The following is a 16,314-nucleotide window of genomic DNA, read 5'->3' on the forward strand; positions in this document are numbered from 1 at the left end:
TTAAAGCTTATAAATCACATTACATTGAACGACATTGTTTCTAAAATCAAATTTCACGGCTAACCCGGGGAATTCCCATTCTTGACGCACAATGATGAATTTGGGATTAAACAAATCGTCTCAATCTGGGTAAAACAGGCAAATTTTCATATACCTCTGCGTATCCCTTTAAATTCCTTTGAAGGTCTAGGAAGGCCTATATTTTATCTCCAGCCTTTTCATATTAGTGACACTGGGAAATATCCCTAATACACTACATTTACCCTTGGATGCAGTTGTTTAGACGCATACATTACTAGAGGGTGGCCGGTACTAATGCTTGCTCTGGGACTCGATTCAATAGATTAACGTTCATAAACTGACTTATCTCCAGATGTTTTTGATAAACTGGAGGATGCTCTAAAAAACCTCCTAATAAATTATTTAAGAGCCCCCCCCAACCAAGAGCAATCGCCCATCAAGGCATTGAGGCTAAATTGGTACATTGTTAAGTGACTCAAGCCCAGGACCTCAGGCTGATGACCGGGAGCTTGCCACAGCGCTGGAGATTGCCAGAAGAATATTTGACATTATATTCGACATGACTGTGGTTGAAAAACAACAGTCATAAGCAGGACTTGAAGCTGGGTCCCAAGCACTTTATTCAGCAGGTCTCCAAACTTCAAATGGAAGGGCTTTCATCAGTGGGCCATTGGCTAAATCACCATTGTGTGGTATACAATAACTCACATGACAATCTTCTTCAATTTAACTATATCACGTTAAATCACAGATTCAGTCCTTTGTCGCTAACAGGTGAAAACATAAAGCAAATTTTCGATTTTAAAAAGCAAAATAATAACTTCAGCTTCATTCAATGAGGTCTCGTTACTTTGAGTCCGCCGTGTGCCGCATTTGCGTGCCGTGCGCAACCGAGCAGACTCGCTGGGGCTATGGGCCGGGTTGCGCACCTGTTGGGCATTAAGCAATCAATGCTGCCATGTAGCGTTTTCTTCTAACAAATCGATGAAACTAGTTTTGACATCGTCCCCCTGTGATGAGGCTGCAGATTTTTCTGCAACATTTTCTTTGCAAAGTAGCAGTTGAAACTCTCGTTAACACCGGCTTGTGGATCATCCGGCTTGTGGATGATACAAACTTATAAAGTTTGTATCATTACAAACTGTATAAGTCTATAAAGTTTGTAATGATATTTCTATTGAACTGATTGACATAGCCTCCGACCTCAATATGATCCCAACCTCCATGGGGATGTGGAGAGAGCAGTTGGCCGACACTCCTGAGACCGGGGTTGAAGTCCAACTAATGATCTCTAATGTTTATTTCTATATCATGTGAGTTGTAAAGTCAAGTCTAACCGCCATCAACAAAATCGTCAAATCATCAAAACTCAGACGCAGGTTTGAGTCCCAGCTCACGGAGTTTAAGAATTTGCTCATCCTTTCTTGCTGAGCCTAGATTCTGTTCACCGCTTAGACCCAGGCTTTAAGTCCCCTGATGGAATAAGTACCTTAATGGACACCTCTTATTTCTAGACTGTGTGAATTGTAAAGTCAAGTATAACCTCCAAAACGACTTGTGCTGCGTATTGGTGGTGTGGCGGTCAGGGCTGTGGGTTAACACTCTGCAGGTGCAGGTTCGAGTCCCCGCACGCACGGCTAATAAGCAGCTGACCTTCATGATGAGCTTTCAGACACTATGGTTCAGGTTCCCTGCTCAGAACCAGGGTTCAAGAGGTACCTTAATGGATACATCTTATTTCTCTGTCATGTGAATGGTAAAGTCAAGTATAACCTCCAAACATGCGCTGGTTAGCGTCTTGGTGGTGCAGCGGTCAGGGCTGTTGGTTAACGCTCTGTAGACTCAGGTCCGGGTCTCCGCACTCACGGCTAATAAGTATGATATTATTGACATTCAATTTCACACGACATTGCTTCTTGTGAATTGTTAAGTCAATTATGAACTGTGATTAAGTCTGACCCAGTGGGGCAGTGGATAGAGCTGTATGTGTTCTGTTCTTGAGTCGTGTATATGACCTGGGTTCAAATCCTGTCAGGAACACTCACCTTTGATTGGAGACATTTTCCAACAATGTCATGTGTATTGTAGGGTCAACAATGAACTCTCTCCGTTTCAAAGTCGGTGTCTCTGTGGCGCAGGTGATAGAGCTGTTGAGGATCTGTTCTGGAGACACCGGTTCGATTCCTGCCATTGGGGGTTTTGTGAGAATCACTCTCTGGTGATTGGATGAGTGTGAATGACTGTCTGTGTGAATAGATGTGTCTGTGAATAAGTTAATTCGCAGCCATCGATTCACACAGACAGTCATTGGGAATGAATGGTTGAGTGGGAATGACTGTCTGGGAGAATGGATGACTGTGAATGAGTGCACTCATTCACAGCCATCCATTCTCACAGACAGTCATTCGAAATGAATGTGTGAGAGAATGGACCCAATCAGCAGAGTCGTTCCCATAAGACCCCCCACCGTAGGAGTCAAACCGTTGACTCCAGAACAGATCCTCAACAGCTCAAACACCCGGAGGAGGGGACGTTTTGATAAAAGTTTCTCCTTTACTTTAACAAAAATGTTGTACTCCCACCTGGATTCCAGGTGAGAGTGTGTCAGGGTGCTCCAGGTGAGAGTGTGTCAGGGAGTTCCAGGTGAGAGTGTGCCAGGTGGGATTTGAACCCAGGTCTCCAGAACTGATATCCAACAGCTCTCTCACATGCGCCACCGAGACACTTACTAGTACATGGTCGAAAGTTATAGTTGTCAATGACATTTTAGACATTTACATGTTTTCAAAATCATAGTAGGATTCCAAGGTTAGTGCAGAAGTGGGTACTTGAACCCACGTCTCCAGAACAGATAACAAACAGCTCTCTCACTTGCACCACCACGACACTGGGATTGGTTAAAGCTTATGTCACATTACATTGAACGACATTGTTTCTAAAATCAAATTTCACGGCTAACCCGGGGAATTCCCCATTCTTGACGCACAATGATGAATTTGGGATTAAACAAATCGTCTCAATCTGGGTAAAACAGGCAAATTTTCATATACCTCTGCGTATCCCTTCAAATTCCTTTGAAGGTCTAGGAAGGCCTATATTTTATCTCCAGCCTTTTCATATTAGTGACACTGGGAAATATCCCTAATACACTACAGTTACCCTTGGATGCAGTTGTTTAGACGCATACATAACTAGAGGGTGCCCGGTACTAATGCTTGCTCTGGGACTCGATTCAATAGATTAACGTTCATAAACTGACTGATCTCCAGATGTTTTTGATAAACTGGAGGATGCTCTAAAAAACCTCCTAATAAATTATTTTTATTAGGAGGTTTAATAAAAATACCAAGAGCAATCGCCCATCAAGGCATTGAGGCTAAATTGGTACATTGTTAAGTGACTCAAACCCAGGACCTCAGGCTGATGACCGGGAGCTCGCCACAGCGCTGGAGATTGCCAGAAGAATATTTGACATTATATTCGACATGACTGTGGTTGAAAAACAACAGTCATAAGCAGGACTTGAAGCTGGGTCCCAAGCACGTTATTCAGCAGGTCTTAAAACTTCAAATGGAAGGGCTTTCATCAGTGGGCCATTGGCTAAATCACCATTGCGTTACCTCATTAGGTACACAATAACTTGCATGATAATCTTCTTCAATTTAACTATATCACATTAAATCACAGATTCAGTGCTTTGTCGCAAACAGGCGAAAACATAAAGCAAATTTTCGATTTTAAAAAGCAAAATAATTATAACTTCAGCTTCATTCAATGAGGTCTCGTTACTTTGAGTCCGCCGTGTGCCGCATTTGCGTGCCGTGCGCAACCGAGCAGACTCGCTGGGGCTATGGGCCGGGTTGCGCACCTGTTGGGCATTAAGCAATCAATGCTGCCATGTAGCGTTTTCTTCTAACGAATCCATGAAACCAGTTTTGACATCATCCCCCTGTGATGAGGCTGCAGATTTTTCTGCAACATTTTCTTTGCAAAGTAGCAGTTGAACTGTTAATCTGTGTTGTTTTTTTACACACTCCCCAGACCTCCTAGCCTGGCTCCGCCCGTCGAAGTACTTCGACTCAATTTTAATTTCCGTTCAGTACTACGTCTGGGTCTATGGTATGGGGCCACTCACACTAGGGCCGTTTGCCTGTTCCGTGCTGCAGGAAGATTCAACACGATTCCCCCCCTCCCCACTCCCCCCGCTGGCCCGTGGTCACACTACTCCCAAGGGCCGTGGCCTGGGCACGATTGCTCCTTCATACATACGTCATCACGTCGTAATACCATAAATACGTCATCACCAAGCGTGGTGTCCAGCTGCGACTGAATGCTGTCGTCGGCCCAAATTTCAAGTAAACACTCGACTTCACTATCGCACAACGTAAACCCACTCGTGAACCGCTTGCCGCCATTGTTTAAAATGATTGTTGTGGGGAAGAAGGGCATGGACCTATAAAGAAAGAAAGGTCACGGAAGGACTACGTCATCCAGCTCACGTTGCGTATCATCTCATTAGTATCTGTACTTTGGCCACGGCACACCTCTCCCAAGTGTGCCGTGGGCCGTCCGGCCCGTCCCCCTCTCACTGTGAGTTGTACAGTGAGTTGTACAACTCACTGTACAACTCACTGTATGGATCGACTAGATTGGCGTCTTATTCTTGAAAACTTTCTAGTTCTGAAATTGTAGATTCTTGTTTAATATAGTTATTAGCTCTAGTGGAAAAGGTACATAGTGCAGGTTTAACCATTTCAATATTTGGGCGCACTGACTATTTTTATGGCGCACCTGTGATTATTAATGACTATTTCTATATCAGATCCTTGTAAATATCAACAGGAGCTTCTGGGGTATGGGGCAACAATTATGATTAGGTATTTGGTTAGGCTCCGACACTCCCCACTATAGGTTTAAGCCCTTAACAAGCCACAGTTAAGTTGCTATTTGCTGAAATGTACTATAGTTTGAATTTTAATTGGGTTGTTCAAATAATAGTTTGACGACTTCCGTTTCAAATTCTGGATTTGGGGGGGAAGGGGTGTTATTGGAATTTAATTATGATTATCCGACACGCCCAGTGCCTCCATGCCATTGGTTAGCCGTGCATCTCATGCCAATGACTTCATTTTTAATAGGTGTGGGTTTTAAAATTTCATTTGGATGGGTCTGGAATAGGCAGTGGCGTTTCTACATGTAAAAAACAAGTGGGGCTAGGCTAACATTTTTTATTCTTTTAAATGACAAACCAGTGTTCGTGACGGCACCCGTTTATTTTCACAGTCGTTTTGGAAAAAGTCACAGCCCTAGTATATTACAAATAAAATTGGTAATTTTCCAAGTATTTCAAAATAGAGATTGAGATTCCTTCATTGGTCTTACTTAGTCAAGTGTCCCACCATGCTGTTTGTAGCCCTGGCTTGGCGTTTCCGGTTCTCTATTCAGCCCTCCACCCAGAAGGACCTGCCAGGACAGCAGGCAGGTACTGGGGCAATCACAACCATTACAAATAAAAATATATTTTAACACCACAAACCCATATAATTTTACCATGGAGTACACCTCCCATACTAGGCCTAAGCATTGTCCTGGAGGAGAAATCAAAGAAAATAGCTGTGAAAGAAAAGATTCAGAATGGCCTTTCTTGGTTTAAAGCCCACCCGCCACCACGACAAGGCGATGGCCAGCAGTGGGAACATATACGACTGGAAAAACATAAATAGACTGAAGAGCACAAGACATAAGGCGTTTATAATATAAACGCCTATATATAAACGCCCATAAGGCGTTTTTTTTTCCTCCAGACTAAAAGGGTCTCAAATCTGTGCTCCAATAGATGATCTACCACATTCATGTTGTCGATTCGTTTTCGTGTGTGTGCCTCCGGCATGTTTGTTAGCAAAGTTATCCTTCTTCTTCTTCTCATCTTTGCTACCGGACATCTTGCGCGCGGCAACTGATGTGAGGTGGGAGGTCACTCGAGTCATGACTCATCACGTGCCTCACCCTACAGCCAATGAACTATGAAAAACGAAATGACGCTGTAGTGGAACGAACCATATATGTCCATTGCGGTCCCGGAGGGGCTAGCCCCACCAGGAAGTAAAATAATCTCCGTCCACTTCAACCATGGACATATTAAAGGAGGGGCTAGCCCCACCAGGAAGTAAAATAAAAAAGGAGACTTCAACAGAGAAACACTCTGAGCATGCGCATTTCAATGATTCAAGTCCAATACACATTGCATTGGGCTGGTGGGGCTAGAGCCCCTCTTGCCCCTCCAGACGAACTCAGCCGGAAGAAGCAAGCCAGGGTCGACTAATAATTTTATAAAAGCGCCGAACTTATTATTATCTAGTACTTTCTGGTGAGATTATTTTTTAAATATCTAAAAAAATATATATTATATTTTTTATATATATATTTTTTTTTTCATTTTCATTTTCTTTTCATTTTTTCTTTTGAGTAGGTGGGGCCGAGCCCCACTTGCCCCTAATGACCAGTCGCCACTGGGTGTGACCATCATAAATACACCATGAAGACAGGTGAGCTATATACAATGGGATGGGGGTGAGAGCAAATAATGCACTTAAATTAAAAACATTTTTTTGCCTGTAGTAAATCTTGCATGAAGCCTACTCCCTTTAACTCATCAAAAATGCAATCGTTCAATTTGTTGAATGAATACAATGACGCACACATTCATTTCTGTTTTAATAGATCATACAACTAAAACAGGGGGAGTAGCAAAGTGAGGAGGGTCAGTTGTAGAGTACTGACGACGTACCACGGCCCAACCAAGTGGGGTCTGCAGCCACTCAGACATCATTTATTTACACTGGCCTGGATTCAGAGAGGAAAACCTTGCAGAGATATTAAATGGAAACTACACCCTAATTGAGTTTTCTGCTCCTTCCAATGCTAGCACACTCGAAAATGGTAATGTTTAGGGTTAAATGTTCCAAAGTAGATTGTTCAAATTAGATTTATAGCATGACATTTTGTAATTTTGCAGTGTCAACTGATCTTGGTACTTGCGGATGTTTTTCCTTCCTTCCATCATAGTACCAAAATCAACCTAGCAGTGTTTAACTTGAAAAACGACTATAGAGTGTAGTTTCCATTTAAATACACAAGGTTTGGCCAACCTCAATATCAAACATCAGCAAAAACACCTTGCATGTTCCTTCACATTCTACCTGCTGACAAAACAATGGTGCTTTGGTAGGTGATAACTAACAGTAGTGTCTGTTGTGTCACAACATCGATTTAAAGAAAATCTGTCAAAGAATAAGCCAGTTTAAATCAGAAGAAAGTTCTAATTGGTAATTCTCCAACTGTAAACAGGGATGAGTAACTCTGAATCCAAGGACGTTTGGCAAACTGGGATATTGGATAACAAAAATAAATGTACAAATATTGTATAGTAAAGTGTAATTTTGGGTTATTGTGGATAAGAGACTGTAGAGTAAATTAATAAGAACAAGGAGCTGCCTAGTTTATGGACTTCTCTGCAGCTGTTCTGCAGCTAATGCCTTAGGCCAATATGCATATTTTTTCCGTTATTTGAATGGTTTTAGTAACTTAATATAGAAATGAAAGTAGTTGACTATCATTAGATCCATGGGGCAACCCCACATTCACATGCAGAGCCTTTGTGTTTGAGGAACAGCACTGCACCAAAGGGAGAGGTACTTTGGCAGGTTGGCAGGTCAGAGGGGAAACGCGTTACCAAAGTGACATACCAGGTAACACCTTTACATTGTGGTAGTTTTAAGGTCTGTTGGTTAAGGCATAGAAAAGCTTCATTTCCCAGTCGGATAACAGTTCCACCTAAAGCATGTAGTGCATGTGTGTGTTCACCTTGACTCTCTACTTTGAACACTGAAGCAACCTCCTCCACTGACTGCCTTTGAATGACCCCCATGTTGAACTGAGCAAAGTGCATGATGCAGGACGCGTGCGTCACGGCCCACTGCCTCTTGTTTGCATATTAGTGTTAAGGACAGGGACATATCTACGTTAGTCGGAAAGGCCTCAGTCCTTGTCATTCGGGAGCATGTTTGAATCTTCATTAAAAAGGAGAAACTTTGGCAAAAAGCAAGTAGTGAGTAATTCAACGCAACCGACTCTCCCCAATATATATATATATATATATATATATATATATATATATATATATATATATATATATAAAAAAAAAGGCATCAAATACAAATAATACATTGCAATGCGCTACGGGTATCACATAAGGAGACCCTGATGAGTCCTTAAAGTGGAATACCACACCATTTAAAACTCCTAAGTATTATTGCAAAGACTTATTAACCACTTTCACATTACATTATATGGACATCGCTTGAGTCAGATAGGTAAAGGAACTGCACCAGCTCTTGTGACAGAGCTCATTGCAATTATTTGCAACTTCATGGCCAGTCGTCACATGGCTCCAAAACCAGCAAAAAATAAACTGCTGTTAATATAAGTAGTAGTATCGAATGATACTGGGACTTGGTTGCTAAACTAACCTGCGTGTGCCTCATGTTGGGGGGAAAATGTCAGTTTCTCCATTAATACTTGTTACGCCACTACAGGAGCCGTATCACACGCTTGTGTGTACATAAGGTGCAACATTAAGGGGCCATCTGTCTGTGTAATACAATATATATATTAAGCTTTGTCGGTTCACACAAATCTTTGATGTCAGTGGTATTCCCGTTTAAGAACAAAAATCGGACAATGCCCCAACAAAGCTAGTCTTTGTTTATCCTCCCCCCACGTCAGTTCAGTACCATTAACTCATCGGTTTTTCCACAGCAACCGCTGAAGGGCCACGGGAACAGAGGAACAAGTAACAGACACAAAGCCTCCATGAAAGTGCCAACGGGTTGGATTCAGGTACCGTTGTAGCAGGTCCCCCTGTTGGACCGACGGGGCTCCGCTCTAGCTGCCGTTCCCAGGAACCCAGGCGACACCAAAAGCTCGGCAAATTAACTTAAGCCGGTGTGCGTAGCTTACATACTGGGGGCGTGACACACAATCGACCCCGCCCGCTCTCGACTCGTACCGCTGCGTTATATCTTGGGCCTCCACCCGTTCATGAACTGCATGAGCTTCTTGACTTGCAGCTTGCTCAGCTTGAAGTCCTCCGACAGAATCTCCTCCGTCAGCTGCAGCAGCAGGCTCCCGTCGATCTTCTCCGTCCCAAACAGCGCCACCACGTCGTCCGTCAGGCCGATGAAGCGCAGCGAGCGGGAGACCTCCTCCACGGAGAGGCCCGCCAGGCTGGCCGGGGGCTCCCACGCCGCCGCCGCCGCAGGGGACAGGCAGCAGCCGGAGGTGGGGGAACACGCCACGCCGAACCTCTCCGGCGGCGTGCCCTGCTCGTCCTGGCTGAGGGGCCGCTGTGGGGTCCGTGGGTCGCGCTCCGAGCCCACCTCGGGCCCCCGCTTTGATTTGGAGGTTCTGGGGGGCAGGATGGGGCAGGAGAGGCTCTGCTTGGCGGTGAAGGCGTCCATGGGCTTGTCCCCGCAGGTGCCTGAGGTGCAGCTGGAGGACTTGCTGCAGGTCGTCCGCGAGCGCAGGGGGGTCCCCCGCCCGTCGAGGTCCAGCAGACTGGCCGTCTTCGGGGCGCCCAGGGACCTCTTGCGGGGGAAGCTGTAGTAGCTCCGGCCGTCGGGCCCCTCTCCGGCCCGGGTCCCGGCGGTGCTGAAGGCGTTGGGCCAGGACAGCCTGGAGGACATGCCCTGCAGCGGCAGGCTGCCGCAGGTGAAGGCGGCGCCGGCCTCGGCCTCGGCCCAGCTGCAGGGGCAGCACGCCGGGCCCTGCTCCAAGGCCTCCCTCGCCTCGCCGTCACGCCCGCCGCTGCAGGCGGAGACAAGAGGTTCAGGGGTAACAATCAGGGGGTCATCGGTTGCCATCGTTTCTGATTGGCTTGTAAGTGCCAAATGACATCATCAGGCACCAATCAGAGAAGGCAATTGAATGGACTCTGACTGACTGTACTCAATTCTGAATTATTTCGACAGATCCACCCAACCACCTAGTGCTGTCCATATGGCCAGCTTACCTCCAGTGAGACAGCATTTAATGATTAAGTAGTACATAGACATCAAAGTGTTTAAAAGCTGCAGACACGAGGATTCCATTAGCTTCCTCCTTAACGGCTCTTATCACACAAACTTAAATGATCATTTAATGTTTTTCTTTAATAATGTTTTTAACTTTTAATGTTAAGTCTTCTACGATTAAAATATGCAGCTACGGTCAATGACAAACCTAACCAAAGGAGATGCTAGCGTTAACTGCTCTAATTCTAACTGCTTACACCGAGACTGCTTTGCATTTCACAGACTCATAACAAAATGTCTGAATAGCCCGTGAAACACAGCCTTGGAACGCCTGGTGTACTTTCAAACTGTGCCAAGATTATCGTGAGACAATGACTCCTACCCTGTAAACATTGATCATGTTTCCATAAGTTTCCATAGCAACTACCTGAAAATAGTACATCTGTAAACACTGAAAAAAACATCAAATGTAGAACATTGGCTTCGGGGATCTCTATCCATTAGCACCGAGTGCCTTCTTGCTGTCAGCGCCCTCTGGTGTTAGTGAAGGAGTGAGGCCTCTCCTGGATCAGACCAAGTATGAGGATATGATCCAATATTTATTTCAGCGGGGAAATGACACGCTAATTTGTGGCCTTAAAAAAGGCAGAGGGACAAAAGGGAGAGGAACCATGCCCTCCGCTAATAAACCATCTGCCGCTTTCTTTACCAGAGGGTTTCTCTTCACGGTGACTCAGAGTCTAAACAAACAGGGCCGTCTGTGTCATTGTCCGGGGAACAGGATCCCTCTTACATGTTGTGCAGGCCTGATGAGTAGTAGGACAGGGTGGGGCTGGGGGAGCGGGTCTCCTGCTGCCGGGGCTTGGACACGGCGGGCGGCGCCGGCACCTGCTTAGCGGTCCGCGGAGGAATGGGCGGGGCGTTCAGGAGGCGACATTCCTCCTTCACCTGCACGGGGAAAGACACGCGACGCGTTCTAATGATACCTCAGCCCACCTTTTCACCCGCGTCTTTTCACTGAGCACCTGAAGTGCCGCTCGAATTAGAGACGCAATACTTACAGCCTCCGACTTGGGCGGGACGGGGGGCGGGGATTGACACAAATCGGAGGTGGCGATTGGTCCCAGAGAACAGGCGGGCTGGTAGGACTGGCCCACCGTCGCCCCGCTGCCGCCGGCGTTGTTGTTGTTGCCGCCGCCCCGCGACCCCTCGCTCAGCGACGGCTGGGCCATGCGGGACTTGAGGTGGTCCAACCACAGCTCCTCGTAGGGCACCTCCGACTTGGGGGCGGGCTGTGGCGGCGCCGGCGCCGGCGCCGGCTGCTGCACCGGGCTGGTGCTCTCCATCAGCTCGGTGAAGTACTGGTCCGCCTGGTCCGCCTGGTCCACGGGGACGCTGTCCGACGGCAGCAGGGCCCAGTCGCCGCACAGGCTGGCGCAGCCCTGCAGGTTGACCTCGCTGTTGCTGTGCAGGTTGTTGCCGTACACGCACACCGACAGCCGGTGGAACGACTGCGTCAGCTCGTCCCGGGCGTACGTCAGCGAGCCGGGCGGCTGCGTGGGGGCAGGGCAACTGCCCCCGTTGCTGCCGCTGCTGCCGCCGCCGCCGCCGATGCTGCCCGCGCTGCCACCGCCGCCGCTCCTCTTGGGGCTCTTGCCCTCGTCGTTGCCCCAGTCCGTGCGCACGTCGCGCACGGCCCGCGAGTAGTCGTCGATGTGGAACTGCTCCTGGCAGAAGGTGAACCAGCGGTGCACCATGGTGTCCAGCCACAGCTCGCCGTGCAGCAGGCCCTCGGGCAGCGCGCAGCGGGGCACGGCGGCGTGCAGCGGGAAGTGCACCGGCATGATCTTGTCGCTGCGCAGCACGCAGCACACCACCACCGTCTTGGTCTGCACGTTGACCAGCTTGTAGCGGTGGCCCTGCCGGATGTGGTGCAGGTCGTGCTGGTTGCGCGGCGGCCCGCTGGGCACCGCCACGTTGACGGGCAGCCGCGTCTTCTCCACGATGTGGCGGATGGTGTGCTCGCCCTCCTGCATCTGCAGCTCCAGCGGGCTGCAGGTGCTGAAGCGCCCCTTGCACTGGAAGGGCAGGCTGGCGCTCTCGTTGGTGCGGTGGTTCATGCAGATCAGGCAGGGCATCTTGCCCCGCCCGACGCGGCCGATGGAGTGCAGCTTGCCGATCTTCTTGAAGATGGTGTTGAAGCGGGACTTCTCCCGGGAGGTCTTGGTGTAGAGGATCTCCGCCTGGCCCATCAGGGTGAGCTCGTCCCCCGTGCTCAGGGAGATGTTGTACACCTCCGTGTCCTCGTTGCACTCCCCCGACGCCATCTAGGAGCGGCCAATGGGATCGGTTTAGTTGAAAGTGGACATTTTATTCTGTCTGAGAATGTCAGTGTACCAGGATAGGGTGTGGCCAGATACAGGGAGTGCTCAAAGCTGTTGTTTTGTCTATTGACTTCTGTTATACATGCAGACAGGCTGGGTATCAGTCGCATGCTGTTTGATTTGTAGCTACTTGTGTAACTGATCACAGCCATGAGTATGGCTGATTTAATCAGGGTAGTTGCTGGGTCAAATATAGACCAAATGCTATCTTGAGTCAAATCTGTGCATTCCTTCAAGTGTTTCTTATTAAACAAAGATATTATAAACAGAATAAAGGACTAAAATCATACATACACAGAATAACATTTTACCTTTTTCTTATTTAGTGCATATCTGAGGACCCTTTCATAAGTCTTAATGTCAGTCAGGAAACTTTGAGACACTTTCATTCAGGATTAATATCCCATTCCTCAAACTGTTGTTTTGAGGCGCACGCACGCACGCGCACACGCACACACACACACACACACAAACACACACACACACTAACCCACGCTTTTATAAACATCCCACAAAAGGTACTTCTCATGCGTACCTTAACGTTGAACGTAATGTCTTCCATCACGTAGACCCTTTCAGGAAAAGCTTTGGCCACCTCCTCCACACTGTTGAAGTACTGCACCGGTTCCCTGATGTCTCGGTCCTGCTCCAGCAACTTAAACTGACCTGAGATCAGAGGAGCACTGCGTCAGACCTTCACTCCACACTGGGTGGAAATGGGATCGGCGGTCAAAACTCATGGCGTCTAAAATGGGTTCAAATTAGTGATACTTATAAATGTGTCAGCCCTAAACGGTTAGCTTACACTGTGTCTCTCTCTTCCTCTGTATCAACATTCTGGAGGATGCTGACATATTGATTTGAATGGTGGAGGAAGCTTTACTGGAAATTGTAAGACACATAAAATATCACTCTGAACGTTTTGTGCTGAGCACCCACATCGAAGCTTGGCATTGGCTCAGGAGTCAGAGGGAATGGGAGCAAGTTCAATTCCCGGCTCCTCCTAGACAAGTGTGGTCCCTGAGCAAGGCAGCTAACTCTAACTGCTCTCGACAGGCTGCCTTTGCCTTGCATGGCTGACACCCCCGTAGGTGTGTGATTGAATGGGCCGTAATTGTAAAGCGCTGTGAGTGGCCACTGGTTAGAAAAGCGCTATATAAATGCAGTCCATTTACAATATCACCATTGGACAGCTGGGGGCGGTGTGTGTGTGTGTGTGTGTGTGTGTGTGTGTGTGTGTGTGTGTGTGTGTGTGTGTGTGTGTGTGTGTGTGTGTGTGTGTGTGTGTGTGTGTGGCTGTTTCCTACCTTCATAATGAACTGGGATCTCTATTTTTGGGCCAATAACATAATGTCCCTCTTCAAGGCTGTGAGCCGTTATGGTGGTCCACTGACGGCAGGAATGAAGTAAGAGGTAGTCGTTGTCCCGTAGTCCTTCCACTGACTCGCCTGATGGAAGAAATGCAACATATGCGTATTCATGAGTTACTTGTTTGCCTAACACTCATTGAGAAACTAACGAATCATTCCATGAACTGGTCTACTGTGTAATGGACGCACTATACTTTCAAGTTAACATGCCATAAGGTGCCAATAGGTAAACAAGTAAGGTTTAAGTAAGTGATTTAACATCAGGCAAACGTTGCCGGCACTTGAACCAATGGAATGCAGAACATTTCTAGCAAGGGTTTAAATTATGTATTATTCAATGCACATTTTTCTAAATGGTAACCATCATATACATCCTGCTACAGACTTCTGCATATGTGTATATGTTGGCTTATAAAATTATATATGAATCATACAATTAGTTATATTATCATCGAGGTCCATGATGTGGGGCATGCATTGTATTGCATCAAGGGGGAATGACAGGGTTGTAGAGGAAAGGGAGTTGCAAGAAAATAGATGAGGCTAGATGATAACGTTGCAACCTGCATACTGAGCTTCAGCTAAACAGACACTTTTGGGGACTAACAACTCAGGCCTTTTATCGGTAGAATAACCCAAATTTGAACGAGGACCATGTGCATCAGTAGCTTTTCATGGTCAGAGCCCTTGGTGAACGTTAGCTTCTGAGGCACTAGCACTGCACAGAGACCCACTGTAGCGTTTGTAAAATCCTTATCGTGTGACCACACAGAGAGGACACTACTTACCTTGATCCAGCTTCACAATTTGAGGCAATCTGTAAGAACTGACGAGTTGATCTAACGGCAGTGAAGTGTTGCTCCACGGAACATCCTTCAGGTTGTTGTACAACATTGTTCCAAGGTCCATATTGTTCAGTTAACTTAGCCAACTACATCGGTAGCTAGCTGCAAAACGTCCAGAAAAAGCCTCGCCAAGCTAGCTCACCTTGAGAAATAGTCAACTATTGATGCACGGCTTTCTACTCCACATCGCTGTTAGTCGATCGTTGCATATCTCTTCTTTAAACGTCTATGTGATGTAGACATCTGTAGTATCAGAATGTGGTTATAATATTGCACAGCCATGTTTGTTTGTTTAATGTTCTAAGCTAGCGAAACAAGTCTGAAGTAGCGCAAGGACATTACGACTTCCGGTCGGATGGATTAGTTTTCAAAGTAAAGAACCATGGAAAATTGAACAGGAATGTTGGACCGAAGGGCAGGTTCACAGGTCGTCTACAATGACCCTAGAGGCTGGATTAGTGATGTTATTGTATATAACGTATCTACAACATGACATCTCATAGACGTAATATATGTAATGGAATAGCCATTATTACGGTAATATAATTCGACAATTCTTTGCCCCTCAGTGCATGTAGAGTTACAATATAACAAACTATAGATGCATAAAAGGTCAGATGTAAAAACTACTTTAAAAAGGGTAATCAATTGACATCAATGGACATATTGGATATATCCAATATAAGATGCAATATTAACAGATACAGTTATATAGTGGAGTCTTCTGCAGGTTGTATGTGCAATAGTTACTTGTTATAAGCATTACACTTAACGTGTGCACATCACCACAAGTTACAAAATGTGCTGCTGTGGTTGCACAATCCGGTTCTTCTCCAAAAAGATGGTTAAACCTATGTTAGTGGTTTGTTTATGGAGTGCTTGCAGGTCTGTGTAATTTGAGGGAAGTAAGTTTCCTGAAGCCTTCATCTCACCAATACAACTACAACAACTCAAATATTCATAGTCATCTCTCACTCCAAATCGCAATGCACCAGACCCTCCAGAAATATCTTATTTGTTTAAATTCTTGTTGTCACGTTGTTTCCCTGTTCAGTTTGCCATGTTGGACCGTTCAACAAACACAATACCTTTACACCAAATTAAGCATTACCACTTTGGATAATTAGGGATATTTGCATAATTAGTGTCATTGTATTTATTTTTCCTTTTTCACTTATCAACCAAAATCCTATAAATCCCAGTCTCCTAAAATAGAGGGGAAGACAGAAAGAGGAATAGGGACCTGGCTCGCATTACATGTTGATGAATCCGACCTGACCCTCCAACAATTTGTTATGTGAGGGGTGGGGAGGACGGGCTTCAGTTACCCAGGGGAGAGCAGGGTTAGCAAATAGGTTACTATGGATACTTTAGATCTAGATAAGGAGCCAGTGAACCAATTCAATCTACATTTGGTGAATGTCATTGTTGCAACCAACCAAATATGATAATTATTCTAATCAAAAAGAAGTAGGCCTTCCTCTTTTCCAAAAGCACAAAATCAACAATAATAAATAATATCAATTATAATCCTCAATAACAAAATTATATTGTTGATTCCAATGCATTACTAAATTTGTAAACTAACAAGAACAGGCTGCTTCAGATTGGATGCAACAGCCCT

General features: G+C 46.1%; 1 protein-coding gene across 1 annotated transcript; it reads right to left on the bottom strand.

Annotated features, from left to right (window-relative positions):
• Positions 1-8,181: 8,181 nt before the first annotated feature.
• On the bottom strand, positions 8,182-15,294 carry garem (GRB2 associated, regulator of MAPK1). Its single transcript, XM_056583906.1, has 6 exons — positions 14,634-15,294; positions 13,783-13,923; positions 13,011-13,141; positions 11,153-12,418; positions 10,885-11,039; positions 8,182-9,885 (listed from the first exon to the last, which is right to left on the bottom strand). The coding sequence occupies exons 1-6, from the start codon at positions 14,752-14,754 to the stop codon at positions 9,096-9,098; spliced, it is 2,604 nt and encodes an 867-aa protein (XP_056439881.1). The 5' UTR covers positions 14,755-15,294; the 3' UTR covers positions 8,182-9,095.
• Positions 15,295-16,314: the final 1,020 nt, after the last annotated feature.

Source organism: Gadus chalcogrammus, chromosome 23 (genome assembly GCF_026213295.1).
Source record: "Gadus chalcogrammus isolate NIFS_2021 chromosome 23, NIFS_Gcha_1.0, whole genome shotgun sequence".
NCBI classification, from domain to species: domain Eukaryota; kingdom Metazoa; phylum Chordata; class Actinopteri; order Gadiformes; family Gadidae; genus Gadus; species Gadus chalcogrammus.

Excerpts from the sequence above, each read along its gene's own strand:
- garem (XM_056583906.1), bottom strand. The coding sequence starts at position 14,754 with ATGGACCTTGGAACAATGTTGTACAACAACCTGAAGGATGTTCCGTGG. Across the intron at positions 13,142-13,782 it reads GATCCCAGTTCATTATGAAG|GTCAGTTTAAGTTGCTGGAG; the intron begins GTAGGAAACAGC and ends CTCTGATCTCAG. Across the intron at positions 12,419-13,010 it reads ACATTACGTTCAACGTTAAG|ATGGCGTCGGGGGAGTGCAA; the intron begins GTACGCATGAGA and ends GGCCGCTCCTAG.